Source organism: Canis lupus, chromosome 38, assembly GCF_048164855.1.
Source record: "Canis lupus baileyi chromosome 38, mCanLup2.hap1, whole genome shotgun sequence".
Classification (NCBI taxonomy): domain Eukaryota; kingdom Metazoa; phylum Chordata; class Mammalia; order Carnivora; family Canidae; genus Canis; species Canis lupus.
In genome coordinates this window covers 21959523-21985648 of record NC_132875.1, presented here as the reverse complement: position 1 = coordinate 21985648, position 26126 = coordinate 21959523, and the positions used below count along the sequence as shown (strand labels likewise).

Sequence of the window (26126 nt, the reverse complement as noted above, 5' to 3'; positions counted from 1 at the left end):
TTGATACCCATAGGATCAGAGATACCACCACCTGTCCTCATGGTCTTCACCAGGAGGCAGCGCTGGGCGGGGCCCAGATGGGGCCACTGTGCCCTTCACTGCTTCCCAATCTTCCTCGGATCCCTGAAGTTATAGGGTGTGACCATTGGCCTGGGTCCTAATCGTGGTTGGCCACTAACTCTTTGTGGGATGTTGGGCCAGTCCAGTCGCCTTCCTGGGCCTCAGTTTCCCCTTCTGTAAAATGAAAGCTGGACCAGCACTAGCTAATCTGTTAAGGCTTTTGTTGTTGTTTTATGATCCTCAGTTGGCCTGAGGGGTTGAATTCCAAAAGAACAAACTGAATTACCTTTCAGGGTAGTAAGTGGGGGTGATGGCTAAAAGTGAAGCTTCATGGAGGCCCCGAAGAGGTGGGGTCAACCAGGTGGGAGCTTTGTCCCAAAAGATAAGTGACAAGTCCCACCGGACAAGGCAGAGGGAGAGCCCCGGGGCTACTGTTGCCAAGAACCCTAAAGGGAAATATGGCCACAACAGGGCGAATCTGTGCGCATAAGCTCCTGGGGTGCCAGGTGCTGGGATCCAGGCTCAGACTCAGAAGGTGAGCAAGCTACCTTTGGAGAGAGGCACTGTCAGCGAATCACCCCTGGTGGTCTGGCTCCAGTCCTGGGGTGCTCCGATCCAGAGGGGCTCATCGCCTAGTCAAGGCTCTCCCGGCCAGCCCCACAAGGCTGGCAGAGGCCAGGCCTGGGAATGAAACCGGAAGAGGCACTTGGACCCTGGTTCCCAGAGTGGGAGAAAGGGGTGGGCACCCGGGCAGAGGGAGCCCTGGGGATTGGCAGCGGCTGTGGGCAGGGCTGGAGGGACGGGGGAGGAGTCAACTTGTACACGTGAAAAACTCTGGCGGGGGCCGGTTTTTCCCTTCCTCCTCCCCCTCCCTCCTCTTCCCCACCTTCTTGCACCCTCCCTTCCCCTCCTCCTCCTCCTCCTCCTCCTCCTCCTCCTCCTCCTCCTCCTCCTCCTCCCCTCCAGCTCAGGTTGCAGCTTCCCCGGGGAGCCGCTCACCTTTCCGGAGTGGGGGAGCCTCCCCGAGCCCCGGGCGCGGACCCGGCGCCCAGCCCCGCGGCCCCAGGACACGCGCGGTGAGTCCCGCGGGCGCCGGGCAGGGTCGGGAGGGCCGGGCGGGCGGCGCGCCCCGGGGAAGGGGCGGGGGGGCCGCGGCGCCGGGGAGCCCGAGCAAAGGTACGCGGGGCGGCTCTTAAAGGCGCCAGAGCGCTTGGCCCCGGGGCGGGCGGCTGGAGGGAAGAGCCGGGGCGCCGCGGGGAGACCCGGGACCCCGAGCCGCGTGGGCCCCCGCCGGGGGGATGCTCCGAGCGGCCCCTCGCGAGGTGCAGGTGCGCTGCTTTGCGTTCGCGCCCCCCCCCCCCGGGAGCCCCCGGGGGACTCCCTGGGCCCGCGGGCTCCGGCCTGAACCCCAGGAAGCAAAGTTTCCACCCAGGCTCCGGACGGGCGCGTTCTCATCGCCCTTCCTTCTGGGAAGGCCGAGGGTCGGGAGTCTCCGTGACAGCGGAACCCGCGCGAGCGTGGGGCGGGATCGCGCCCCCAGGGGCTCCCCGGGCTCCGGCGAACTTTGCGGAGCGGCGGGCGGGAGGGCGCGAGGCAGAGCCCGGGGTGGAGGGGGAAGGACACGTGAGCCGCGCCGCGCGGGCCGGGGCCTGGGGGTGGCAGCCGCCCCGGGCACCCCCTCCGGGACACGGGACCCCGCAGCAGCAGCAGCAGCAGCAGCGGGCAAAGGGTTAACCTGGCGCTGGGAGGCGGGCGGGGGCCTGTTGCGCCGTGTGGCTTGAGGATCCTGCTGTTTGGGGGGCGGGGGAAGGGGGAGAGGATCAGGAATCTGAAATCTGAAATCTGAAATCTGAAATCTGAAATGGGGTCTGGACCGGAGGCCTCTCCTCTCCCTCCCTGTTGGCTGCCGAGGCGGGGGTTCCCTGGAGCTGTCTGCAGGCCCTGTGGGCGTCGGGCTGTTGAGACAGTGCCTGATTTTCTGTGCTGTGGGGTCAGCACCCTCCTAGGCACCAGTGGCCTCTTTAATGCTCTCTGAACCCTTTCCTGACAGCAGGGGTAGGATAGTTAGGGCTGTGTTAGGGGTGGGGGTCAGCTCCCCAGGAATCTCCTTTCTACCCCCAGCCCAACCCTCAGCAGTTCCCCAGCTGCGGCCTGGGCACTGTGACTCACTCCCAGCACGAGCTTGCCCCTTATGGCCAGGACCTTATGAGATGGGCACACAGCACATTCCAGGCCACTGGGCTGGGGCAGCAGAATCCCGGAGGATGCTGACAGGCACCCTCACCCACGGAGATCCCCTACCTTTAGTCTGGCCTCGGGAGTGGGCTGGGAAACGTTGCTTAGCATTTGAGGGGAGGCAGGGATGGTCCCAGGCAACATTGGCTTCTGGGTTTGGGTCTGCATCTTGAAGGCGGTTTGGAGAGAGGGTCACCTTGCCACAGCAAAGCTACTGGCTCAGATTACTTTGCCCCAGCCGTCTCCCAGGCAGCCAGTGAGACTCGCCTCCCCTCAACCCTTGCAGCCTCACTGCCTGTTCGGTTCCTGGGACTCTCCCCGCTGGCTGCCCATGCCCCTCCAGGAGAATGGAGCCCTCGTTCTTCCCATATTTATGGGGGTTTCCAAAGTCAGAATAGACTTCAGTAAGTTACATCTGATTTCTGAATGCCTTAGTGGCTACCATTTATAGAATATCCACTGGGTGCCAAACAGTGGGTTACACTGCTTCATAAAGTGGGTATTACCATCCCGCTTGATAGGCAAGGAAAGAGAGACTCTGAGAGACCAACTTTCCCCAAGTCTCATATAAGTGGGATCTAGCCCACAGCTCCCTGCTCACAGTCCCTGCCCCATCAGGGGAGATCCTGGCCGGCTCTGGAGTTCTCTGGTTCAACATTGGTCCTCAGGAGAAAGGGGGATGGATGGGTGTGGTGCTCCACGTAAGGAGGCTCTCACTTGTTCTGTGCCAGGGTGGCAGGAGAGAAGACACCACATCCGAGGAACAAGTAGGTTCTTGGTCTGAGATCTCATCGGATCCAGCCGCCTCCTCTAAAGCCAACCCCTAGGTCCCAGGGGACATGATGCTGCCTTTAGGGCCGTACTTGTTTTCTCTATAGATCCAAACTCTGGCTTGGGGCCTTCCTGTTTCCCGGGGCAAACATGCCCTGTGCTGTAGCCCAGAGAGCCATGTTTGGTCTTCTCACCTTCTACCGCAACCATGCCTCTTCTTTCTGGGGTCACCCTGTTTAGGACTTTTATCCAGCATCTCTACCCATCCCTCCCAATTCCTTCCCTTCCCTGAGTTTGAGACCTAAAGAGGAGGGCAAACCAGGATCTTGTTGGAATCCAGGTCTAGAACATACTAGCTAACCCTCCTCTCCCCAGCAGACTTTCGAGCTTCTCTGAGCCTCAGTTTTGTGATCTGTGAAAGGGGGATCATTGTAGGTTGTTAGATGAACTAAATGAAATAACACCTAGCGCCTAGCATGTAGCAGATGCTCGATGACTGCTAGCTGAATTGTGCATGGTTATTTGGGAAGGAAATTTCCCAGTTATCACACTATGCCTGGCTCTGGGATAGAGACCGAGGCAAGCTTTCCTAATCCCAGCAGGCTGGGCCCTAAGCATCCTGGAAAGGATGGATGGAAACCTGCTAGAAGGGGACTAGGAATCTGTGCTGTGGGGACTCTGCCCTCTAGTTTCCAGCATGAGCCGGGTGGGCACTGGAAGTTGGAAAACCAACAGCCCTCGGCTCCTGGGGGCCTCCAGCAAGGCCTCTTTCCCCTGGGGGAAGAAGACCCTCACGGGCTACTTAATGAATTGCAGTTCCTGTTCTGCTCTGTCGTCTGTGAGGGAGTGGCTGGCCCCAGTCCAAACTCACCTGATTAGCTTCACCTTGTTCGTTCGTTGGGAACAAGTCACATTTCTCTTCTGTAGCCCTGTGTCCTGCCCTAACCCCTTCTCTCCCTGGCCCTGGACCCTGTCCCTTTGCCCTCCTGGCATTCGCTGCTGAGTGGGCGCTTTGCCATCCCCAGGGGGTGGGAGCTCCCTGTGGTTAGTCCCATCTTGTCCTGGTCCCCACGGCTACATGCATACCGGTGACCCCAGCTCTAAGGCCAGCTAACCGCGGTTCAGGCAGAGGGCCTGAGGCCCAGGATCACCGCAGAGCTAGGGCCGGGCCTGCCAAGAGCTGGCCAGTGGTGCCCCAGGAGATCAAGAAGAGGGAAAGCTGTAGGCAATTCTCAGCCAGGACTCCTGTTTGAAGGGAGCCCATCTGCTCCTGATATCTTACCAGTTTCATCTGCAGGGGAGGAGGGGTAGGGAAGCAAGTATGAGGTTTGGCTTGCAACCAAAAAGGGTCTTGAAGCTCCCTGTAGGCGTGAGTGTCCCTGGTAAGACAGGGTGCCCTGGTTTCAGACACATTGGCCAGAACTTATGAAGGGACGGGTGGGTGGTGAGACCCTCTTTCTTGGAACTGTGGATTGAGGTCTCACCCTGTGCCCCCACCCTACCTACTGACATTAAGTAAGTCTTCCCTGGAATTGAAAGCGAGGAGACAGACAAGGCAACTCTCTAATCAGCTGGTGCATTCATTCATTCTTCATATGCGAGCGCCTGTCCTCTGTTCAGCACAAGTGGGGGCAGTTTACCAACTTCAGGGTTGACTCTAATCCTGCCCCTGCTGGTGAGTAAATGCTGCCTCAGGCGCAGGACCCTGCTCACCCAAGCCTGTTTCCTCACTGAGACAATGGGGAGAGTGGGAGTATTATTTCTTGTGCTCGTGAGGATGTCAGGGAGACAGTGGCCGTGATACTCTTGGCTTTTTGCCTCACCTCATGTCATTAGCGAGGGGCAGTGGCCAATGGAGTCACTGGGCCACACTTGGTGGTTCTCAGTAGCCCGGCCTCTAGCCGGTCCCTGTAGAAACCACAATCAGGCCTCAGATGGGGAAGGGAGCTATTCCTAAAACGTTTCTACTCACCCTGGTTCCAAGGATCTTCTGCATTTTATTGTTATTATGGTAAGTTCTGAAAAAACTCCAGAATAATGTCTGCCCTTACACCTTTGCTTCCCTAAAGAAGCCTACCCTTTCTTGCCCATGGGGGTCCCTTCAGAAAGCAGGACTACTTATCTCCTCTAGCCCCTAAAGGAGATCCTTCCTGGGTGACCAGGCCCTGTTCTGTCTTTCCCCCATATCCTGGCAGGATTCGGTGCCTGAGAGCAGGTAGGAGATAAGTTCTGTGCCCAAGGGTATCCCTCATAATGTGAGCAGTGCTGGGTCTCCAGACCACCTCTGCCAGTAGGGCATGGGATGTAGGCCAGATGAGGGGTCCCAGAGCCCCCTGCCTGTACCTGGTGTGGAACCCAGCTGCCAGTACGCCCCACTGTGGCTAGGCTGGGTGCCATGTTCTGGGCTGAGGCCACACCCAACATTGGTTCTTCCCTAGGGCAGGGTGGTCCTTGAGTGGGCTGCCGATTGCCCGGTAACGCTGCCCCATGCAGGGACTGCTATCTTTGGGCAGGTCCTCGTAGCCCCCAGTGGAGCAAAAAGAGCATTGAAGTCACAGTCATTAGCCCTCACTTCTGATCTCAGCTCTGCTGCTCCAACCTGAGTGGCCTTGGGCAGGTCATTTCCCTTTCTGAGTCTTGAAAAATGAGGGCACAGACCAAGGGATTTCTAAAGCTCCATCCAAGACTACTGGTTTGTGGTTCCAGCTTTTGCCAATCCTGCTGCTAAGGTGAGCTGTGCTCTGAGACTGCAGGAAGGACCCCACCTCCATTCTTTCGAACTCCAGAGCACAGATGAGGGCTTTCCCCAGCTGAGGCCCGCAAAGCCAGTTCCTGCCACCTGGCTGGGGAAACCCTGGAAGGCCTCCCCACTGCCTGATAAGAGGAGAAAAAGCACCTCCCAAAGGAATGGGTGGGTGCTGGATTCAGATGCCCTTCAGGCAATGGATGCTCAGGGGCAAGTCTCAGTAAGGCAGGGCTCTCAGCCACATCCAGCCTGTTCTGATATAGCACGCAAGCTAAAAATGATCTTTACAGTTTTAAATGGTTGGGGAAAATTCAAAAGAAGAAAATGATACTCTGTGACATTGAAAATTACATGAAATTCAGATTTTAGCGTCCACGAGTAAAAGTTTACTGGAAGACAGCCTCACTCCCTTGTTTCCATCTTGTCCCTGGGTACCTGGGGGGTCATGTGATTGCAGCAGAGGCTGCATGACCCCCAAAGCTGAAAATATTGACTATCTGGCCTTTTACAGAAAAAGTTTGCCAATCCCTGTTTGAGATAATTATAGTTCTCCCAGGCTTGCACTAAAGAGTTTTGGAATCTCAATCTAAAAATACTTTCTTTTCATTTAAAAAGAAGTGTTACTTCTTTTAACATAAGCAACGAATGGCCATTATGGAAGTATTGGAGGATGCAAATTAGCAACAAGAAGATAGGAGAGTTTCTCACAGTATCTTGTATCTTTCTGGATTATCCGGGGTGTTCCTGTTTAATAAGTGCACGCATATAAGCGCATGTGTGTGGCATGTGTATGTGCAGCGCACATAGAGCTTGACAAGTTGTACACGTCTGTCTGCCCTTCTCACTTCAAAACACATGTCAAACGATTTGCTCCCTCCAGGCCCAGTGAGGTTTATTCTAGTGTGTGAGATGCCCCCCGCCCCGGGGCATCCAGAGGGCAGGGCCCTGCGGCAGGCAGTCGGACCCGCTCATTGAGATGCTGGGGCTTGCTGGGGCCAGAGCTGTGGGTCTGGAGTCATGGGCACGTGGCTGGTGGTTTCCACCACGGGAGAGGGTGAAATCACCAGGAAGAGTGTGTGGAGGGGAAGGACAGAGGGCTGGAGAGGGAACTCTGGAGAGGGCCAGCATTGAGTTGTCAGGTAGAGGAAGTGAGTCTGGCAGATGGGGGAGGGAGAGAGAAGCAGGAGGAGTCCAGCCAGGAGGCCAAGGGAGGGGAAGACAGGACGTGGAGCCTAGGATGGTGGCTGGCCCTGAGCAGGTACTCATGGAATGAGTGAGTGCCTAGGAGAAACCAGCACCAAAGATTTGGACCAGGTGAGATGTTCAGAGGTTTCTCAGAGGGGGCCCTGGAGGCAGGGAGGAGTGGGAGTGGTCTGGGCTGAGGGGCCTGCCTAGGCCCAACCTGGCGGGAGGGAAGCCATGGTGAGGTGAGGAGGCCAGCTTGCCTGAAGGTTGGAGAATATTGGCAGGGTGGGGGTCCTGTTGGAAGGTGGGCTCTACCGAAGGGGGCAGGGGAGGATGCTGGGAGTGGAATATAAATAGGAATACAGACTAGAGATGCTGGGAAAGCCTCCTGTCCTGCCCTCCCTGCTCCTGGGACTGAGAAGTCCCCAGGGATGCCACACTTGATGTTAACAAAGATCCCAAGACAGACCACCAGGAAAGCTGGGCTTCTTGTATGGACGAGGGAGATCTAGCAGGTGGGCAAACTTGATATGCCTTATTTCTCTTCTGTTTCATTGTTTGTTTGTTTTTTAAGATTTTTTTTTTTATTCATGAGAGACCGAGAGAGAGAGAGAGAGAGAGAGAGAGAGAGGCAGAGACACAGGCAGAGGGAGAAGCAGGCTCCATGCCAGGAGCCTGATGTGGGACTTGATCCCGGGTCTCCAGGATCATGCCCTGGGCTGAAGGCGGCGCTAAATCGCTGAGCCACTGGGGCTGCCCCTCCTCTGTTTCATTGTGTGGAAGATGGTGGGCACCAGCCTCTGCGCTTAAGCGCAGAGGAGAGGAGACAGGTGTGAGCTGGTTCCTTTGGGACTGAAGGAAGACCTCAGAAAAGGTTCCAGACTTTGGGGTTTTGAAAATGCTGGGCAAGGTGGCTGAGGGAACTTCCTTGAGGGTCTTATATGGAGCCTGCTAAAAGGAGCAGAGAAAGGGTCCCCTCTGCCTGGAAGGGGAGGCGCGCCTGGTCTGAAGGCAGGGCCATGTGGGGACAGGCCTTGCCTATACTGCCCCTTGCTGCAGCCTCTGGTCTGGGATGCTCTGCACGGCCAGGACCAGAGCTGGTGAAGGGCGCCTTGCTCAATCTTATCACTTTTGTAAATCCAGAGCCTCCCAAAAGGTCAAAAAGAAAAAGCAGAAGATGATACATGGGCCTCCATTCTTTGAGCCTTAGGAAGCCAAAAAGAGAGCAACAGAGTGAGCATCAGCAGGGTTGGTGTGGGGCTAGAGTGGGCAGTCAGGATGTGCAGGGGGGATCATCTGTAGGGGTCAAGGCCAAGGTCTAACCCACGTAGTGCACCTGACCTAGGAGGCCCTGGGAATCTGCCCCTGAGGGATGGGAGCCCATGAGGAAGGCCCTGACTCAACGGTGTTTGGTGGAAACCTAGCATTAGGACTTTCCCCATCCCCAGTCCATCCTCACTGTGGATCATCTGCCGTAGCAGAGATCTATGTAGACCTCGCTGAGAGAGTTGCTGCTGGGCAGGCAGCTTCCCCCTATGCCTCAGTGGCTCCCTGCTCCCCTACCGCCGTCAGAGCCGAGAGCTGGCCAGAGAAGGCAGGTTAGGTTAGAGCTGAGGCTTTGAGCCCAGTGGGTAACTGATCGTCTCCTGGCTGCTCTCTTGTCTCCACACAGGCCCTAGAACTCAGAACTCACAGCTTTCAGATATTCACTTGCTGTCCGTTTGAGGGTTCACTCAGGGCAAGGCCCTGGGGGTGTAATGATGAGTCAGACCCTGTCCTTGTTCTTAACAAGCTCACAGGCAAACCAGGGAGGAAGTAGACACATGAACAGGTACAGTCCAGGGAGCCAAACTCTCTGCTTGGGGATGTCCAGGATGCCATAGGCTGGGGCCAGTGGGCTTTCAGGCCAGAGGAGAAGTGGCAGTCATCACAGAAGGCCTCTTAGAAGACGTTATGCGTTTCTGAAGCCTTGAAGATGCGAGCACTAGGCTGGCTTCCCCTAGTCCCTGGCCCACCCATCCTGCTAATGTTCCTGCTCCCACCAAGAGTCAGGAGAACCAAGGAAGAACAATGTCTGGGGGCCTGGGGGCTGGTTGAGTAGACCACAGGCCTTGCTCTGGTGTGCCCAGAAAGAGGGCAGGGCCAGGCCCACCCCAGGTGTGCTCAAGACCTAGTACTCAGAGTGGAGCTGGCCTGGGGAGATAAACCTAAAAACACTGAGACCGTGTATGACAAGTGTACCTAGGCTGGTCTGGAAGCCACAAGGAGGAAGCCTCCCATTTTACCTATAGAAAGGAGGTGTGGTCATGTGTGGCTTTCCAGAGGAAGTGACACTTGAGTTTGGTAGTGGTCTTACCAATGAGGAAGGGCATCCCAGGCCAAATGAACGGCACATGCAAAGCCGTGGGGCACGAGTGTGGCTTACTCTGGGAATGCCAAGTACACCCCATAACACTGGACCCTCCAGGGAGGGAGGGGTGAGAGCCGAGACCCCAGAAGGAGACAGATCAAAATACAAGAGGCTCTGTCTGCTGAGCCCTGGAGTTTGGACTTTTGTCTGAGGGCAGTGTTCTATGGAAGGATTTTAAAGAGGGGAGTGACCCCATCAGAAAGTGACCAAGAAAGTTAAGTGTGGTAGCTTTTTGGCAGTTGGATCTGGGATTAGCTCTTATCCCCATCTAGCAGACAGGGAAATCAAGGCATGAGGTGTTTTCCCAGGTCACAGCGCTGGTAAGGGGGAGAGCTGGGATTTCTTCCATATTCCAAACAGCAGAGAATTTTGGGAAGCAGGCTTGGCCAGCATGTGGCCCTCATTATAGGACACTTCCATCAGGTGGCACTCTGCGGGGGTAAATGGCACATTTGCCCAAAGAGCAAGGGCAGCCCTGAGCCCCAGACAGTTCACCTCCCGACCACGCATCCTGCAGGTTAGCCCTGCAGGCTCCGGGAAGGCCATCCCCGCCTGCTTCCTGCATTCCAAAGAGAGGCTGTGGGAAGCATCTGCTTACTGGCAGGACGGCTGCAGGCCTCTGTGCTCCTAGGTTCTGGCCACCCAGAAGGCCCCAGGCTTGCAGCCTCTCATCCAGGCCGGAGCTGGGGCAGGGTGAGGTCAGTGATGAGGGCTCCGGGCTTCTGCTGACTGACTGCCCCTGAAGTTTGTCTCAAGGGAGGGAAATGGAAACCCCACGCTGTGGGCTGCTGTGCTGGGCAGGGTCAGCTGGAGGATGAAGGAAGAGATGGTATCTACAGGGCTCCCTGAGGCTCAGTCCTCACTGGGAGGAGGGAGTGTCTCTGAAGTCCCAGCTCATGACGTCTGCAAACTTGGTCAGCCGTGGCCTCTTGTTCTTTCGAATCCTGCCCAAAGGCCCAAAGTGGCAGAGTGACCGACGTGGTGGCAGGGAGCAGGCAACAGAGGGTGTCCTATGGTAAGGATCCTGGTCAGGGACTGGCCTTAGAGACGGAGGCTCAGACCCTCTGGGCTGCAGAGTGGGCAGCTGGGAGTTAGAGCCTTCACGTTCTACCCCTGGGCCCTGGGAGACAGATCTAAAAGAAAACAGTAAAAAAGCAGAAGAAGGACTCGGAAAAGTGGGTGACGTGTTCCTGGAACCCAGGAGGTGCTCACCACGTGCCTCTGCTGTATGTCCCCAGCACCAGGCAGAGGGAGCAGGGCACCCCCACCCCCCCTCCCAGAGACGTGCTTGAGAAGTCCTCCCTGTGGCCCTGTGAAATGATGCACTTCCTTGGACTGTGCCCGTTGGGGGGCCGCGCAGGGGCCCTGGGGGTTCAGGAAAGCCTTGGAAGACCCCAGGCCTGAGCTGGCCTGAACTGTGTGCAGGGATGCAAGTGCTGGAGCCGAGCTTGGGTTGTGGGGACTGGGGAGACCCAAGGCACTGGAGGTAGGGGGTTGGATCGAAGGACCTTGGGTGCAGGCTGTGAATTGAGGCTTTATTCAGGGAGAAGGCCAAAGGCTTGTCAGAGGGGTTTGCTGAGAAGCCTGGCTCCCTGGAGATTAAGGGAGGAAGCTGACCCCCGCCCTCTATACCAGTCTCACTTCTGTGGGGTGGAGGCTGCTGCCCTGCTTCCCTGGGTGCTCTGGCAACCTCCTTCTCTGCCTCTGTAGTCTCCCAGTCCGGGCCTGGCAGGTGGCCCAGACCCAGGGCAGGTGGCAGGTCTGGCACCTGGAGGAGGCTGTCCGGGCAGCAGGGAGGGGGCGTGCAGCAGGCTGTGTCTGTAGCTGGACACGGCGTGTGGGCTGACCTGGCCTGCCATGGGGGCTTTCTCCCCTCTGAGGACCGGGGCTGAGAGCAGTCAGCCAGGAGGCCGGGGGTCCCCGCCCTGTGTGGCCCCAGCAAGTCATGTCAGTCTGGTGGTGGTGGTGGGACCCTGCCCACCTAGTCTTTCCCTCTCAGTCAGGTGGTCAGGCCTGCTGGTGCCTGCCCCTTTTCCATCGGGGGTCTCAGAGCACTTCGTAGGCTGTAAGTGGAGCATGTTTGATGAGTTTTATCTGGGGCCTCTTTTCCGGTACATCTTTGCATCTGAGCAGGAGCTTGAGAGAGGAGGAGAGAAGGGCTAACATCTCTTGGCGCCGTCCTCGTGCTCCATGCATCGCATGAGCTTACCCAGTGTCTGCACCAAGACGTCTACTGGACGCCAAACACTTGCCCCAAACCTAGTTTCTGGTCTTCCCTCCCGGACCTCCGCTCCAGCGTTCCTCGTGCGGCCATCCTTCCAGCTGCTCCAGCCAAAGCGCTCCAGAGCCTGGCTTGACTCCTTTCTGACACCCCACATACAAATCCATCTCCATCTGCAAATCCCTTTGGCTTCTCCACCTGCAAAATATATCCCGAAACCAACCACCTCCACTGCTCCCACACGGTCTCGGCCACCACCATCTGTCACCTGGATCTCTACAGTAGCCTTCTGACTAGGCTTCCTTCCTTGCCCATACAGTCTGTTCTTAACACCATATCCAGAGGGAGCCTGTTAAAATCTAAGTGGGATCACATGACTCATCTGCTGAAACCCTCGTGTTCCCTGTGAGGGGCTGACACAGTCTCCTCTGGGTTCCCCTATGGCTGCCTCCACCGCCACACTGCTGTTCCCAGAGCATTCCAAACTCACTTCTGCCTCAGGACCTTTGCACCTCCCGTTCCTGCGCTGATCTGCTTCCCCTACATTCCGCATGACAAGCTCCCTTGCCTGCACCTTCTTGGAATTCTTCCTGAAATGTCACTTTCCCGTCCACCTGTTTAGGTGGTCCACTCCCTGACCACTCTGTTTATAATCGCAACATCCTGCCTTCCCACCCCACATTTTTCTTTGCTACTTTATTTTGCTCCATTGCACTTGGCACCACCTAACATCTTGTGCATTTTATATATTTATTTTCTTGTCTGTGCTGCTCCCCACCATTAAAATGTAAGTACCAGGAGGGCAGAAATCATGTCTGTTTTTTTTTTTTTTTAAAGATTTTCTTTATTTATTCATGAGAGACAGAGAGGCAGAGGCACAGGCAGAGGGAGAAGCAGGCTCCACGCAGGGAGCCCGATGTGGGATTCGATCCCGGGTCTCCAGGATCGCGCCCTGGGCCAAAGGCAGGTGCTAAACCGCTGCGCCACCGGGGCTGCCCACGTCTGTTTCTCTTGTCCGCGGGTTCCCGAGATCTACAGCAGTGCCCGCCCGGCATGTGTAGCTGTTAATAAATAATTGTCAAGTGAAGGATTCGAGCCGAAGCTAAGAGACATTATATAAGCCAAGTGGAACCTAAGTGTCACCATCCAGCCCTGCTACTGGTGGCACCAAAGTATGAATTTGGCTTTTTATTGGGGGTTCGGGGGGAAAGGCCTGGAACTGGAAATGGCTGTTGCAGCCAAGACCGGGGAGGGCAGGCTGGGGAGAGCGCGGTAGGAGAGGCAAGGAGGCATGTTTCGGTCCCCGAGGTCCCGGAGGTCCCGGAGGTCCCGGAGTTCGTGCGCTTGGTGACGCCCAGGAAATCGCTGCGGATGTTGAGCAGGTCAGGCGGTCCCTCGCGTCCCGTGGGCAGCAGGGGGCTGGAGGGCGGGTCTGTAAGGGCTTCTCCCGCTAACATTCCAGAAGTTCAGCCCTTCCCCACCGGGCACGCACGTAGTGGCCTCTGGGCAAGCGTGAGCTTCCTCCTGGCCTGGCTCCTCCCGCCGGCCCGCCCGCTCCTCTGGCACCAGCAGGAAGTTCTGGGCTGGTGGCCGTGTGCCCGGGAGGAAGCGGCAGGACGTGCGCTGAGACCTTCGGGCCTACCTGGCGGGGGCCGGGGCGGCAGGAGGGAAGGCCTGCCCATGGGGGACCTGCCCCCGGCTCCTGAGGGGCAGCCCTCTCGTCCAGCATCCCCCAGCCCGGCCTGGCCAGGCCAGTATCCCTGGATGCCCATCTCCTTCTTCCCCTGGCACCAGTTGCACGAGGACAGCCCCAGATGGCTCCCTGGCCCAGGGACAAAGGCCACACTGTGCCCAGCCTTGGGCTGGCCTCGGGCTGGGTCACACTGAGCCCTTCTGTCTCCAGATGGGGGTGAGGGGCAGACAGCAACAAGGTGACAGGCCTTTTTCCTGTCTCCCTTCTCCCTTGACCCCCAAATCTGAAGAGCTGATTCTCTCAAGAGAAAAGTGACAGAGCCATCTTATGTCTTGAGCTCGGGAACAACAGAGACCATTCACCACTCAGTCTGCCCTGTCACACCCAAGACCCTGGCGGGTTCAATGCCCCGATTGTCCCCAGCGGAGAGAGGCATCCACTCTCTGCTCTGGTCACCACCCCTGCCGCCTGCTCCTCTGTCACCATCAGAAAGTCCATCCTTACATCTGCCCTCCATCCCTCCTGCTACAGGGACAACCACTTCCTCTGGATTTCTTGAGTGGGTGGAGGACAGCTGGTCCCCATCCCTCCGCGTCGCTTGGCCCTACATTCCTGCTTGAGAAGCCGTCCTCAGCTTCAGCCTCCTTCCAGCTCCCCAGCCCACCCTCCATCTCACAGTAGGCCCAGGCTGGTGGCTTCTGGCTCCTAAGAGGAGCCAAGGGGACAGCAGGAGCAGGTGCCACTCAGGGCTGGTTCTCTTCTGTTTTGCAGAAACTGGGGGCTTCCCTCCTAGAAGGCTTTTAATGGGCCCCCCTCCCCCACAGGCAAGAGCAAGGATGTAAGATTTATGGCAGCTACTGGTGGATTCCTAAACACAAACCCAACATGCCATCCCATAAATCCTAGACTGCAGGATGGCTTTATGGGGGAGCCCTGTTTTTAGAAGGGGGCGTGACTAGTCCCTCTTGGCAGAGCTCAGACCCGAAGGAGCCAAGTGCCTGGCTCCCCTGCCTCCCCCCCCACCCCCCGCCACCCCCCACCCCCACCCCCGCCTTAGGAGAACCATGACCATGAGTCTGCAGGGCAGACATTTCTTCCCCTTCTGAGTGGTGGGGGTGGGGATGGGGGAGCTTCTGCTCCGCTCAGCATGCCTTCTCCCCTCCTGCATCTTCCCAGTTAGGAGGATTCCCCCTTTCAGCACAGGAGGGCAATCTGGAAACCTGGGTGGACTGTCATCCCTCACCTAGACCTCAGATGCTTCTCACCATGGCTCCAGGTCCAAATCACTGGGGATGCTTTTTTTAAAAATTCGTTTTCCCGGTCACCATCCTCAGTTCCAGAAACTGAGAGTGAGACCCAGGAATCTGAATTTTTAAAAATATTCCCTGGTGCTACGCATGTTCAGCCAACTTTGTAAACAACCGACCTGTCCAGTGGGGACATCTTCACTCTCTTGTCATGCTGGGAGATGTGAGGAACAGGTAAGGACATCTCTAGGTCCTCTTGTCCCTGGAACCCGTGTGCTGCCACTGTCACGAAGCTTCCATTATGGGATGCCCTCTGGCCTCTGGCTGGGTGCACACTACAGTGTTAGGCGGGGTGACTGCCCTCTGCGAGCTTCACGTCTATGAGTCCTACAGACATCAGGCCCGACCCCACAAAGGCCATGGAGGAGCCACTGAGGCTGGCTGGCAGGAATGAGCTTAGGGATGGAGAATCAGGAAAGTTGAAGGCTGCTGGGAAAGCCCAGCAAGGAAGCTGGAAGAAGAGCTTCTGATACCTTCTCATCAAAGGAGGCACCACCAGCCCCTGAGTTCCTGGAAAATAGGGAGTGCACTTCACTCCACTGTGAGTGCCTAGCACAGTGCTTGCCCCAGTAGCTACTTAGTCCTCACTTGCTGAGCTCAACTGACACTCCGGGGCCCACTGACAGAGATGGGTTCGGCTGGCAGTGCAGACCCGAGACCTCTACTCCGAGGGGCACTGGCCTGAGGAAGGAGGGCCTGGCCTTCCCCAGTCTCTGGCTCAGGGCCGCTGCAGGGCCCCAGCTCAGCTGCATTTGGGGGCAGCCGGGAGCCTGCAGGCCCAGGGAAGGGACCCTTTCCAGGCTGGCTGAGGACAGAAAGATGATCTTTAAGCAAAGCAAACATGTTCGCTGACCCATAATCCCTTCAGCTGGGAGGACTCAGGAGGGGTCTGGCGGCCCCCTCCTTTGGCAACAGGATACTGGCTAGTGATTGGGAATGGGCTGTGCCGGGGGTTCGGGTAAACGCTGGGAGAGGATGTAGGGTGGCCCCCTCACATCACAGGGCTGGCCCTGGATGCCTTCTGGGCTGGCGTCGGTGGGGCACTTGTGAGGCCTCTTGGTCTCTGCTCTCCTGGGAGCAGGGAGATATGGGCAGAGCAAGGTGAGGGGCTGCCATGGCGAGCTTACGAAATCATGGAGGGAGGTTGGGGGTGATTGGGGAAGGAGGTGGATTTTCAGGGCAAGATACAGAAGGAAGGGTCTGCGGGAAGAAGCAGTCTAACTGCGTGGCCAGCAGGGTATCCCCTCACTCAGAGGGCAAGGGGGCTGGGGGGCCTCAGGGAAGGAGCCCCTTCTGGCTAGGGAAGGGGCCTTGAGGGGACCAGAGTAGCCCACCCTTCTCCCTCACTGTGTACCCTGCCGACTGGACACCCTGCCCCATCAGGGCTCTGGCGTGAGAGGGGCTCGGCTTCCTGTCCCTGGGGCCCTCTTTTTCCAGCAAACTTCTGTGTTTCCCCTGAGACGAGCTCCCGACCTCCCATATTTCAGCTGGAGAGCTGGGGCTGGGCCAGCTCAGAGGCACACATCCCCTCCCTTTGTCCCCTCTCTTTTCCCGTCATCCAGGGACCTAGGGCCAGCCAGAGAGGGACCTCCAGGGGTCAGTATCAGGATGAAGTGGGGTTTGGACCAGATTACGTCAGAGGCTGTAGGCCAAGCTGATGCTCAGCTTCTGGGCGTCAATCAGTAAGGCTTACCAACTGTTGACATACTCAAGCTCTTACACACAAGTTAGTAAAGAGCTATTGGCCCAAGTTCTGGTCCACTCCCTGCCCCTCCAGGCCTCTTTTGAGAACTCTCTAGACCTCCAGCAGCTCACAGGTTACTGTCTAGTTTTGGTGAGGCCCTCAGGATGCTGCTGGCACATCATTATGAGCAGTACTTTGCTATACTGACCAATGCATAGTGTGACCACCTTCCCAGGGGCGGTGGAGGGGAGTGTCCGGGGGGAACGGGGTCCACAGGGAGGAGGAGGGCGAGGTCCTTGAACCTTGGTGAGGAAGATGCAACCCCAACTCCCGAATGCAGGGCCCCAGAGCTCAATGGGCGGTTGGAGACCAAGACCTCGGAATTCTCGCATCCAGTGTGGGCTGGCCTGACGCCTCGTTCTCACCTGCTCTTCTCTGCTCCCCCGCCTCAGGCCCCACTGCCTGGCCCCTGCTGACCATGAACAAGATGAAGAACTTCAAGCGCCGCCTCTCCCTGTCAGTGCCTCGCACCGAGACTATCGAGGAGTCCTTGACTGAGTTCACAGAGCAGTTCAACCAGCTACACAATCGACGCAATGAGGGTGAGGGTTCCGGCTGCCCCCCGCACCCCTTTGGCCGCCCCCTGCCCCTCTGGGCCCCCCCCCTGCCCTGCACAGGTCCCTGCCCCTTCCCTTCCCCCCCGGGGACAGAGGGGCTGGGTGGGCAGCTGACACCTGTCCCTCTCAGATCTGCAGCTCGGGCCTCTCAGCAGAGACCCCCAGCCAGAGACCAGCACCTTCTCCCCGACAGACAGCGGGGAGGACCCTGGGCAGCCGTCCCCTGGCATGCAGTACCGGCGGCAGAACCAGCGCCGCTTCTCCATGGAGGTGAGGGGCTCTGGGCTCTCCCCTGTGGGTGCAGCAGGACACGCCAGCCACGCGTGCCCAAGGAGGGCGGTGGCCTGCGAGCCAACTTCATGGGTTCAAATCCCAGCTCTGCTGTTGATCAGCTCTGTGACCTTGAGCAAGTTTCTCAACCTCCGCATACCAGTCTCGTTGTGTTAAAATGGTCATCATGAAGATTAAACAAGCTAATATACCCCAAGCACATAGAGCAGTCCTGGTATAGCGAGGGCTGGACAATTTGACCACTGTTCTTTTTTTTTTTTTAAACATTTTATTTATTTAATCATGAAAGACACACACAGAGACACAGGCAGAGGGAGAAGCAGGCTCCACGCAGGGAGCCCGACGTGGGACTCGATCCTGGGTCCTCAGCTAAACCGCTGAGCCACCCGGGCTGCCCTTGGCCACTGTTCTTATGGCTTGTAGGCATTGCCCATGTGTAAGAAAAATAGGCTCATGTCCGTAGGAATCTCATTCTATAGAGGGTTATACTGCAGCCCAGAGAGGGGAGGGGACCTCCTAAGGTCACACAGCAACTCCCGGGTGTTCACAGATGTCTCAGAATGTCTTTGAAGCAGCTGTGAGCCTAGGGTCTGGCCCTGCTAGGGTTGCTTCTATAGGGAATGCCAGCCCCAGGGTGAAAAGCAAGGGTCCTACAGCACCAGGTAACCCGGAGCAGACACTGGTGTCCCCGTCTCATCCCGGCTAATATAGGACATCAGTAAGAGGCTGTCTCTGCCCATGGACATCCGCCTACCCCAGGAATTCCTGCAGAAGCTACAGCTGGAGAGTCCAGACCTGCCCAAACCACTCAGCCGCATGTCCCGCCGAGCATCCCTGGTGAGTCCCAGGAGGGTCAGAGGTCACCAGGGTGGACCACCCTCTCTCCCCAGCATGGACACCTCAGTTTTGCCTGGTCCAGCTGAGGCCTGCAGCAGTTTGTGGGCCTCTGGTGCCACCTGCTGGCCTCAGCTGATTCACACGCTTGTGCTCCTTGGTCAACGTCCATTCCCTGGGTGAGCCCCCCCGCCCTCCCCAGGGCTGGAGCCCCACCGTGGTGAGACCCATAGAGCAGCTGGCATGTGCTTTCCGGTCGTGGCTGCTTATAATGTTTCCCTGGGAGCATCTTGCAGACATGGACTCTGGCTCCCACTCCAGATACCTACAGAATCAGAGTCCAGGTGGTGGGTCCCAGGAATCTGTATTGTTAAGGCTCGGGGACCACTTTTATCACGGGGTTAGGATTTGTGGCTGCCCTCATCCTTGCTAGCCTCTGTTGTTCCCTCCCCCTGACAGGGGGTCTCGTTCCCTTCCCTTCTGGAAGCTGATTGGGGGGTATCATGTATGTGGGGTTACTGGAGCCTTCCAGCTCATAGGACCCTATGTCTTTCCCTCTCAGTCAGATATTGGCTTTGGGAAACTGGAAACATACGTGAAGCTGGACAAACTGGGGGAGGTAAGAGACTGGGCAGGCCAGTTAGGAGCAGGGACAGGCTCTCCCCCTGCACACCCTGTCCTGTCTTCTCATTGCCCCCGCCCCGTATAGGCATACCATCTTGGCTGTCCAATCTGGCCCAGCCTTTTGCAGGTGTTGAGGGGTCTCAGGTCCTCAAGAAGGAGGACATGAGGATGGAATGGGGCCCGTGGGCTCTGGGGCATAATCCAGTCTTTTTTTTTTTTCTTTTTCTGCAAGTATTTCTCTGGATTCAAATCCCTACTTCACCATTTACTAGCACTGTGGCCTTGGGCAAGTTAGGTGACCTCTCTGTGCCTTAGTTTCTTCCTCTGTCAAATGGAGATGTAGTTGCTCTGCTTTCTGGAGTTGTCATGAGATCAGAATAGGTGACTATAATAACATTTATACATTTAGGCAGTGCCTGGCACATGGTAATAAACACTGTATGCCATTAGCGGTTTCTCTTACCACTGCACCCTGCTTCTGTGTTGGGGCCTTGGGGTGGGCAAAGGTTTATAGACAGGAGGAAGACACAGCCCTCTCCCTCTAGGAAGCCAGGAAGGAGACCTACCTGTAAACACCAACATGAGCAGAAACACAATGAGTGTTACAATAGAAGGGCACCTAGCCTGCTGGGGGCTCATGGGAAGGACAGTTCATTCTGAACAGGGAGGAGTGAAGGACAGAGTCACAGATGGGCCTTGGAGCAAACCCAGAATCTCCGTGAAAGGAGAAGAAGGGGGAAGGATACAGCCCAAGCAGAGGCCCAAGAGGAGGGCACTGGTTAGAGGAGCGTGGGCCCTGAGTGTGGCTGGTGCTGCTGGGGTTCTTGTCCCCAGGGTACCTATGCCACAGTCTTCAAAGGGCGCAGCAAACTGACGGAGAACCTGGTGGCCCTAAAGGAGATCCGGCTGGAGCATGAGGAGGGGGCGCCTTGCACTGCCATCCGAGAGGGTATAGCATCCCAGGGTCCTGCACCCCTGGGGGCTCCTGGGAGGAGGGCTTCATTAATCAGAGCCCCAGTGGGAGCCTGGGGGGCTGAGGGTCATTGCTGGCGTGGGGGCTCCTAGGACTGCTCCCAGGAGGAGAGTGTGTGAGGGGTATGTGGGGCCCCAGGGACCCAGGTGGGCCTGTCACCCCACAGTGTCTCTACTGAAGAACCTAAAGCACGCCAATATTGTGACTCTGCATGACCTCATCCATACGGAACGGTCTCTTACCCTGGTGTTTGAGTACCTGGTGAGTTGGGCTGGGACTAGCGGCTTCTCCCCTCTGTGGTGGGGGTGGGGGAAAAGGGTGGGGGCCGCCCAGGCCTTGTTTTAGAATCAGGTTCTCAGATGCTTCCATGGAAGAGTGGGCCAGGGAAGTTTAAGGACAGCTCAGAGCTTGGGCCCTGCCCAGGGAGGGGCTTCCGGCCAGGGGTCAGGACAGGTTAGGGCTGAGCCAGGCTCTGTGTTCCAGGATAGTGACCTGAAGCAGTATCTGGACCACTGCGGAAACCTCATGAGCATGCACAATGTCAAGGTGAGGGGCTCCGTAAGGGCCGCCTACCCTCAGGCGCCCCATCTCAGTACCCATCTGTTCTCAAGCTCAGCATGGGAACCCACTCTCACCACCAGGGTCCCAGCTGCTGAGGCTACTCAGACCTTCATGTGTATGAGGGCGTGCAAGGTCACTGCCATGCAGGGACTACCGGGAGCTGTGTTAAGCACCCTTCCCTATCAGTGCAGACACACACTCTCTTTCACCACCCAGCTGTTGATATAAAATCCCCTCAAAAAAGAAAATCCCCTCTCCAACTCTGAGCATCAGTTTTCCCATCTGTCAAATGGGCACAAGGATGACAGGAGGCTTCTGGAGAAGCTCGAAGGGATGAATGACCTCTTCTGGTCATTGTTAAAGAACCGAGTGCAGGGGCACCTGGGTGGCTCAGTGGTTAAGCATCTGCCTTTGGCTCAGGTCGTGATCCCAGGGTTCTGGGATCGAGTCCCGTGTCAGGCTCTCTGCATGGAGCCTGCTTCTCCCTCTGCCTGTGTCTCTGGCTCTCTCTCTGTGTCTCTCATGAATAAATAAAGTCTTAAAAAAAAAAAAAAAGAACCAAGTGCATAGCTCCACACACAGTAGGGCTTCCTGGCCCTTCCTGGCCCCCCCTCAGCTCCCGAGCTGGAGAGCTCTTCTCTACCACCCACCTGGTGCCCTCTCCTGTGAATGGGATTCCCTGGGATGGTTGGAGCCCATCCAGGATGGGGCACAGCGTGGGTGGAGAACCAAGGTAGCTCTCCAGGTACCCCACCACCCCTCCAAGCCATGGGCAGAGAGAAGGTCTCCCAGGTGGGACAAACTCACCTCTGCTCACCTTTCTCATCCCCTCCTCCCTCAGATTTTCATGTTCCAGCTGCTCCGGGGCCTTGCCTACTGCCACCGCCGCAAGATCCTGCACCGAGATCTGAAACCACAGAACCTGCTCATTAGTGAGAGGGGGGAGCTGAAGCTGGCTGACTTTGGTGAGAGCCAGAGCCCACCAGGGCTGGGGTGGGGGTGCGGCATCTCTGGCAGAGCCTCCTCAGGATATGGGTGCTGTGAGAGGGACATGGGAGGTTCAGTGGCATGTCTGTCCCCAGGACTGGCCCGGGCCAAGTCAGTACCCACGAAGACCTACTCCAATGAGGTGGTGACCCTGTGGTACAGGCCCCCGGATGTGCTGTTGGGGTCCACGGAGTACTCCACCCCCATTGACATGTGGTGAGTGAGCACCATGGGACCAAGGTGAGGGGGATTCCGTACCTTCCTAACCTCCTTTGACTAGAAGCCGTGTGACAACCTGCTGCAGGAACCGGATGTGAAAGAATTAAGTCTGAACTACGTTAGGGTTCTCCTGGCTCTAAACAGACCCCCCCCCCGAGGCTCTGCTTATGAAATATCCCCCCAGGGCTCCCCAGCAGGTTACGGGAGGGTCCAGGAGGGCTTCCACAGTAAATACGAGGAAGCATCGGTGCTACTGAGGATTTTGGAAAGGATAGACTGTATTTGTGTTACAACTGACGCGCCTATGATCTGGTATAGAACGAAAACGACGACAAATCAGCCCAATTTTAAAGCTAAAGCACAGGTTTCCGGTGAATGGCCAATGTGTTCTGTGCCAGGGGGTCCCCAAGGCCAGGGATTTCTGGACTTGGTCTTCCAGTTAGGGGGCACACAGGGACAGAGTTTGAGACAGCCTGGGTGCAGACCCAAACTCCACGGGGTGAGGAGGAGCTCAAGCGCCCTGGAGCCCAGAGAAAGCCCCAGAGAGAGAGGCCCTGTGGCCGACTGGGCCGCCCACCCCAGAGCCGGGACCCCTGGAGCCGCCAAGGCAGGGCATCCTGGGCGCCCCCCGGTAGAGCGCCCGAGGAAGGGCGGGTGCGGGGAGGCCCAGCCTGACGCCGCCCCTGCCCATTGCTCCCCGCAGGGGCGTGGGCTGCATCCACTACGAGATGGCCACGGGGAGGCCCCTCTTCCCCGGCTCCACGGTCAAGGAGGAGCTGCACCTCATCTTCCGACTCCTCGGTCAGTCTCCGGCCGCTCCCTCCCTCTCGCCACCACGGGGCGCCAGAACTCCGTCCAGCCCAGGCGCCCAACGGCCCGGGAAGAGGGGCTCCCCGTCCCCATCCCCGGTCCCCGCGGCCGCACCACGCTCCGCCCGCACCTCCTTCATTGCACCCCCCGAGTCCTCACTGTGCCCTTCCCACACGCTCTCCCCTCCCCAGGGACCCCGACGGAAGAGACGTGGCCCGGCGTGATGGCCCTGTCCGAGTTCAGAGCCTACAGCTTCCCTCAGTACCTGCCGCAGCCGCTCATCAGCCACGCTCCCAGGTAGCGCTGCCTCCCCGCGCCCTGGCGGCCCTGCTGCAGCTGGAGGTGCCCGCACTCGCCCTCCCCGAGCCCCCCCCCCCCCCCCCCCCGCCAGGCCCGGCCTGTGCCAGCTCCTTCCTCCTGCAGGTTGGACACTGACGGCCTCCACCTCCTGAGCAGCCTCCTCCTGGTGAGTGTGCTGGGCCCCCCACCCGGGCCGGCGCCGCCTCCCAATCACGGAGGCCTGAGACCCCGCCTGGGCCCTCCACCCGCCTGCCTCTGTGCTGCCCGCTCCCCCTCTCCCCGTGCCCCACCCTGCCACCCCACCCGCAGACCCAGGAGGAGCACTGCTTTGCACCCAGAGTGTGTCAGCGGACACACCCTGAACTCAATTCCCAGTTCAAACCCACGTGTGAGCTGCGTGGCCTTGGGCAAGTTGTAGAACTTTCCTGGGCTCCTGTTTCCTCGGTTGCAAAGAAGAATTAATGAATCTTGTTTCATAAGACGGTCATGAGGACACATTGAGATCGTGGCGCCTGGTATGGTGCCTGTCTTGAAGTGTGCGCACCGTAAAGGGTAGTTGTCGGCGTTACACGTTAATATTGCTGTCGTTAACGTTATGATCATGGTGGCTTTAGCCTCTCTATTTCCATCCCAAAAGGAGGTCACTCTCTGTAAGTCCCATTTCTGGTTTTCTCTGGGTGGCTGGAGGCCTGGGAGCTGAGCGGGGAGACGGCCTCAGGCTGGCTTGGAGGTGGAAGCTGGCAGCAGACCCTGGGGGCTCCTGGGTTAGACCTAGGCCCCTCTCATTCTGGCCATCTAACTTCATGTGGGAGTTGCACTGCGCAGAGGGGTCCCCAGGGTCCCCCAGCCAGGGCCCTATAGCCCACCCTGTGCCTTTCAGTACGAATCCAAGAGTCGCATGTCAGCCGAGGCGGCCCTGAGTCACCCCTACTTCCGGTCTCTGGGAGAGCGTGTGCACCAGCTTGAAGATAGTGAGTGTCTGCTGGAGGTTGGGGGAGGGGCCAGGGTCACCCCAGAACCAAAGAAAGGGGGCAGCAGGTGCGGGTGGCAGAGCGGGAACAAAGAGGCCAGTGGCCCTGGTCCGGCTGAGCAGCCTTGGGCACAGGACTTGCCTCCGTGTGTTCCCATCTGCAACAATGGGCAAAACTTGTAAGATCTAAGAAGCCTCCCGAAAGCCCAGTTAGGTGCTCCGGGGCCAGTCCTGAATGAAGGGGGTTGCCCGGCCAGGTGGGGTGCTCTGTGGGTGTGGGGGCACCCACCTGGCTCTCTGCCTGCCTGTCTCCTCTCTCACCACAGCGGCATCCATCTTCTCCCTGAAGGAGATCCAGCTCCAGAAGGACCCAGGCTACCGGGGCCTGGCCTTCCAGCAGCCAGGTAGGGGCTCGTGCCTTCCCCCTACATCCACCTCCCCCCCCCATGAGAGGAGCTAGGGCAGGCTGCTCCTCCCCCTTTAAGAACAGAGGTGGGGCCCCGCGGCCCCTCCTGCAGTGGGGAATCAGCAGGGCCTCCCCGACATTGGCCTCCCATGGGGCGCAGGGAAGGGGCTGGTTTCCCTATCTCCGACCCAGGCTTCCTCCTCCAGTGTGTCCCTCGTCAGCCCCCACCCTGACAAAGCCCTGGCGAAGGTGCATGCTCTCGTACATTCTCTCTGCAAACTCTGAATTCTCTCACATCCATCCTGGGAGAACCATACCTTGTCTCTAGAACAGCTGATGGCCTCAGATGTGACAAGTGCTTTATTTCATATAAAGTACCCTTGAAGTTGGTACTTTGTGTGTGTGTATGTGTGTGTGTGTGTGTGTGTGTGTATTTAAGTAATGTCTGCACCCAGCGTGGGGCTCAAACTCATGACCCCAAGATCAAGCATCACAGGCTCTCCTGATTGAGCCATCCAGGTGCCCTGAATAGGTACTATCGATGCTCCCCATTTCATAATCAGTGAGTCCGAGGTACAGGGGAGGTTAGGTCACAATTTCACACAGCTGGTAAGTAACAAAGATGGGATTTGAACCCAGGACCGACTGGCTTCCGAGAGCATACTTTCACTGGCCCTATCAGAATAGCACTGGAAAAAGCCCTTCCCTCCTGGCCCCCGGGGCACCGCCTGCCCAGCCTCCTCTCTGCAGCACACCCCCACCCCCACCCCTCTGTTCTCCAGGACGAGGGAAGAGCCGGAGGCAGAGCATCTTCTGAGCCGTGCCCACCCTGCTGCGGCCCCAGGGACGAGAGGTCACAGCAAGCACGACCGCAGGCAGGATGGGGTCTGCGTGGCTCTGGGCGGACAGAGGAGCCAGGGCTGGTGGCTGGCCCAGAAGACCTTTTGGCAGCTCTGCCGGCCACGGCTGTTTCTCTTCCACTTCGCACATGCCTCCCCTGCAGCCTTCACCCAGACATTAACCCCTCTGTCACCTGCCCTGGCACTGGGCATGAGCTGCTTTCCCAGGAGGAGAGAAGGGGGCAGGGAGGGACCTCAGACCCTTTCCCACCCTGAGGTGCTCGGGCAGCAGCGTGGGACCCACACAGACGGGAGAATCCAGGTGCCAGGCTGAGCACTGAGCCCTGAACATGGGCACCACCATGCCTCCCCACCCAGGAGCTGCCTGCCCACTCATCACTCACTTTCTTCCCCTCTGAGAGCAGGAAGTGACATGGCACCTTGTCCAGGACCCCGGAATCCTGGGTGCCAGTGTGTGTGCCAAAGCCCACCGCCCCACCCAAAGGGAGGGTGTCCCCAGAGCAACAGAGTAGGAGCCTATCCCTTCTTTGCCACTTCCTCATCCTGTCCCCAATTCCCCACTCTTGGCCAGAAGCCCCGTATGCTGCTGGGTACCCCACTGAGTCCAGATGTGGCTTGGTACCACCTGCTGCACTCCTGCCACCTCAGCTGGCTCCTGCCCATCTCCCCAGCGTGAACGGGATTGCCTTAAATTGACAGGTGGTAGATCACTCACTGACCCAAGCTCCTACCTGTCCACCCTTTCCCAAGAGTGGCCCTTGCTTATCTTGCCCAGGCACTGATAAGCCAGCCCTGGACTAGGGTCCTGGGGACAATGCCCAGATATGCAGGGTTACCCTGAAACTGGTGCCAGGCCAGCCTTGGCTCCTTGGGGCTAGCACAGCCTCCCCCCGCCCTTCCCTCTTTCTCAGCCACTATGGCCCAGTCCATGCTCTACCCAGTCCTGGCACCAGCCTCCCTGTGCCCCTGGCCTCCCCAGAGGGCAGGGTGTAAATGTCACAGTCTGAGGTAGAGGAAGGTGGGATAGGAGGCACAGGCTTTGATCCTGAGAACCCCGCCTTAGGGGGCTGGGAATATGAGGGCCGCAGCCCCAAAGAAGGCACCCCTCACCACCCCTGCCAAGCACGCCTGTTATATTCCCCAGGTCTCCTCAACACTTGGCTGAATCTCGAATGACAAGGCCAAGGGGAGGCCAGGCCCAGCTTTTCTACACAAGCCCCCTGCCCAGCCCAACCCCTCAGCCCCAGGAGCAGCCCTGGGGACTCTTGGTCTCCCTCAAGTCCCCCCCTTCCCCCACTGTACTGTGAATATCCCGTGACTCAGCACAAAGACAGATAATATATTTAATTCATGTACAGAAAA

The 26126-nt window shown here is 57.9% G+C and overlaps 1 protein-coding gene across 3 annotated transcripts; it reads left to right on the top strand.

The window, feature by feature from the left end:
- The first annotated feature begins 953 nt into the window (after positions 1-953).
- Positions 954-26126, top strand: CDK18 (cyclin dependent kinase 18). 3 transcript variants are annotated; one of them, XM_072814983.1, is made up of 17 exons: positions 1036-1136; positions 12937-13010; positions 16765-16914; positions 17060-17199; positions 17932-18057; positions 18617-18673; positions 19513-19627; positions 19818-19912; positions 20135-20197; positions 21054-21177; positions 21295-21415; positions 22122-22219; positions 22420-22525; positions 22652-22694; positions 23409-23499; positions 23848-23902; positions 24687-26126. In XM_072814983.1, exons 3-17 carry the CDS (start codon positions 16791-16793, stop codon positions 25075-25077), a joined length of 1749 nt encoding a protein of 582 aa, XP_072671084.1. In that variant the 5' UTR covers positions 1036-1136; positions 12937-13010; positions 16765-16790; the 3' UTR covers positions 25078-26126. The 3 variants fall into 3 exon arrangements, with proteins under 3 accessions (XP_072671085.1, XP_072671083.1, XP_072671084.1); XM_072814984.1 differs by lacking the exon at positions 12937-13010 and having other exon boundaries at positions 954-1136; positions 23825-23902; positions 24687-24860; XM_072814982.1 differs by lacking the exon at positions 12937-13010 and having other exon boundaries at positions 1027-1136.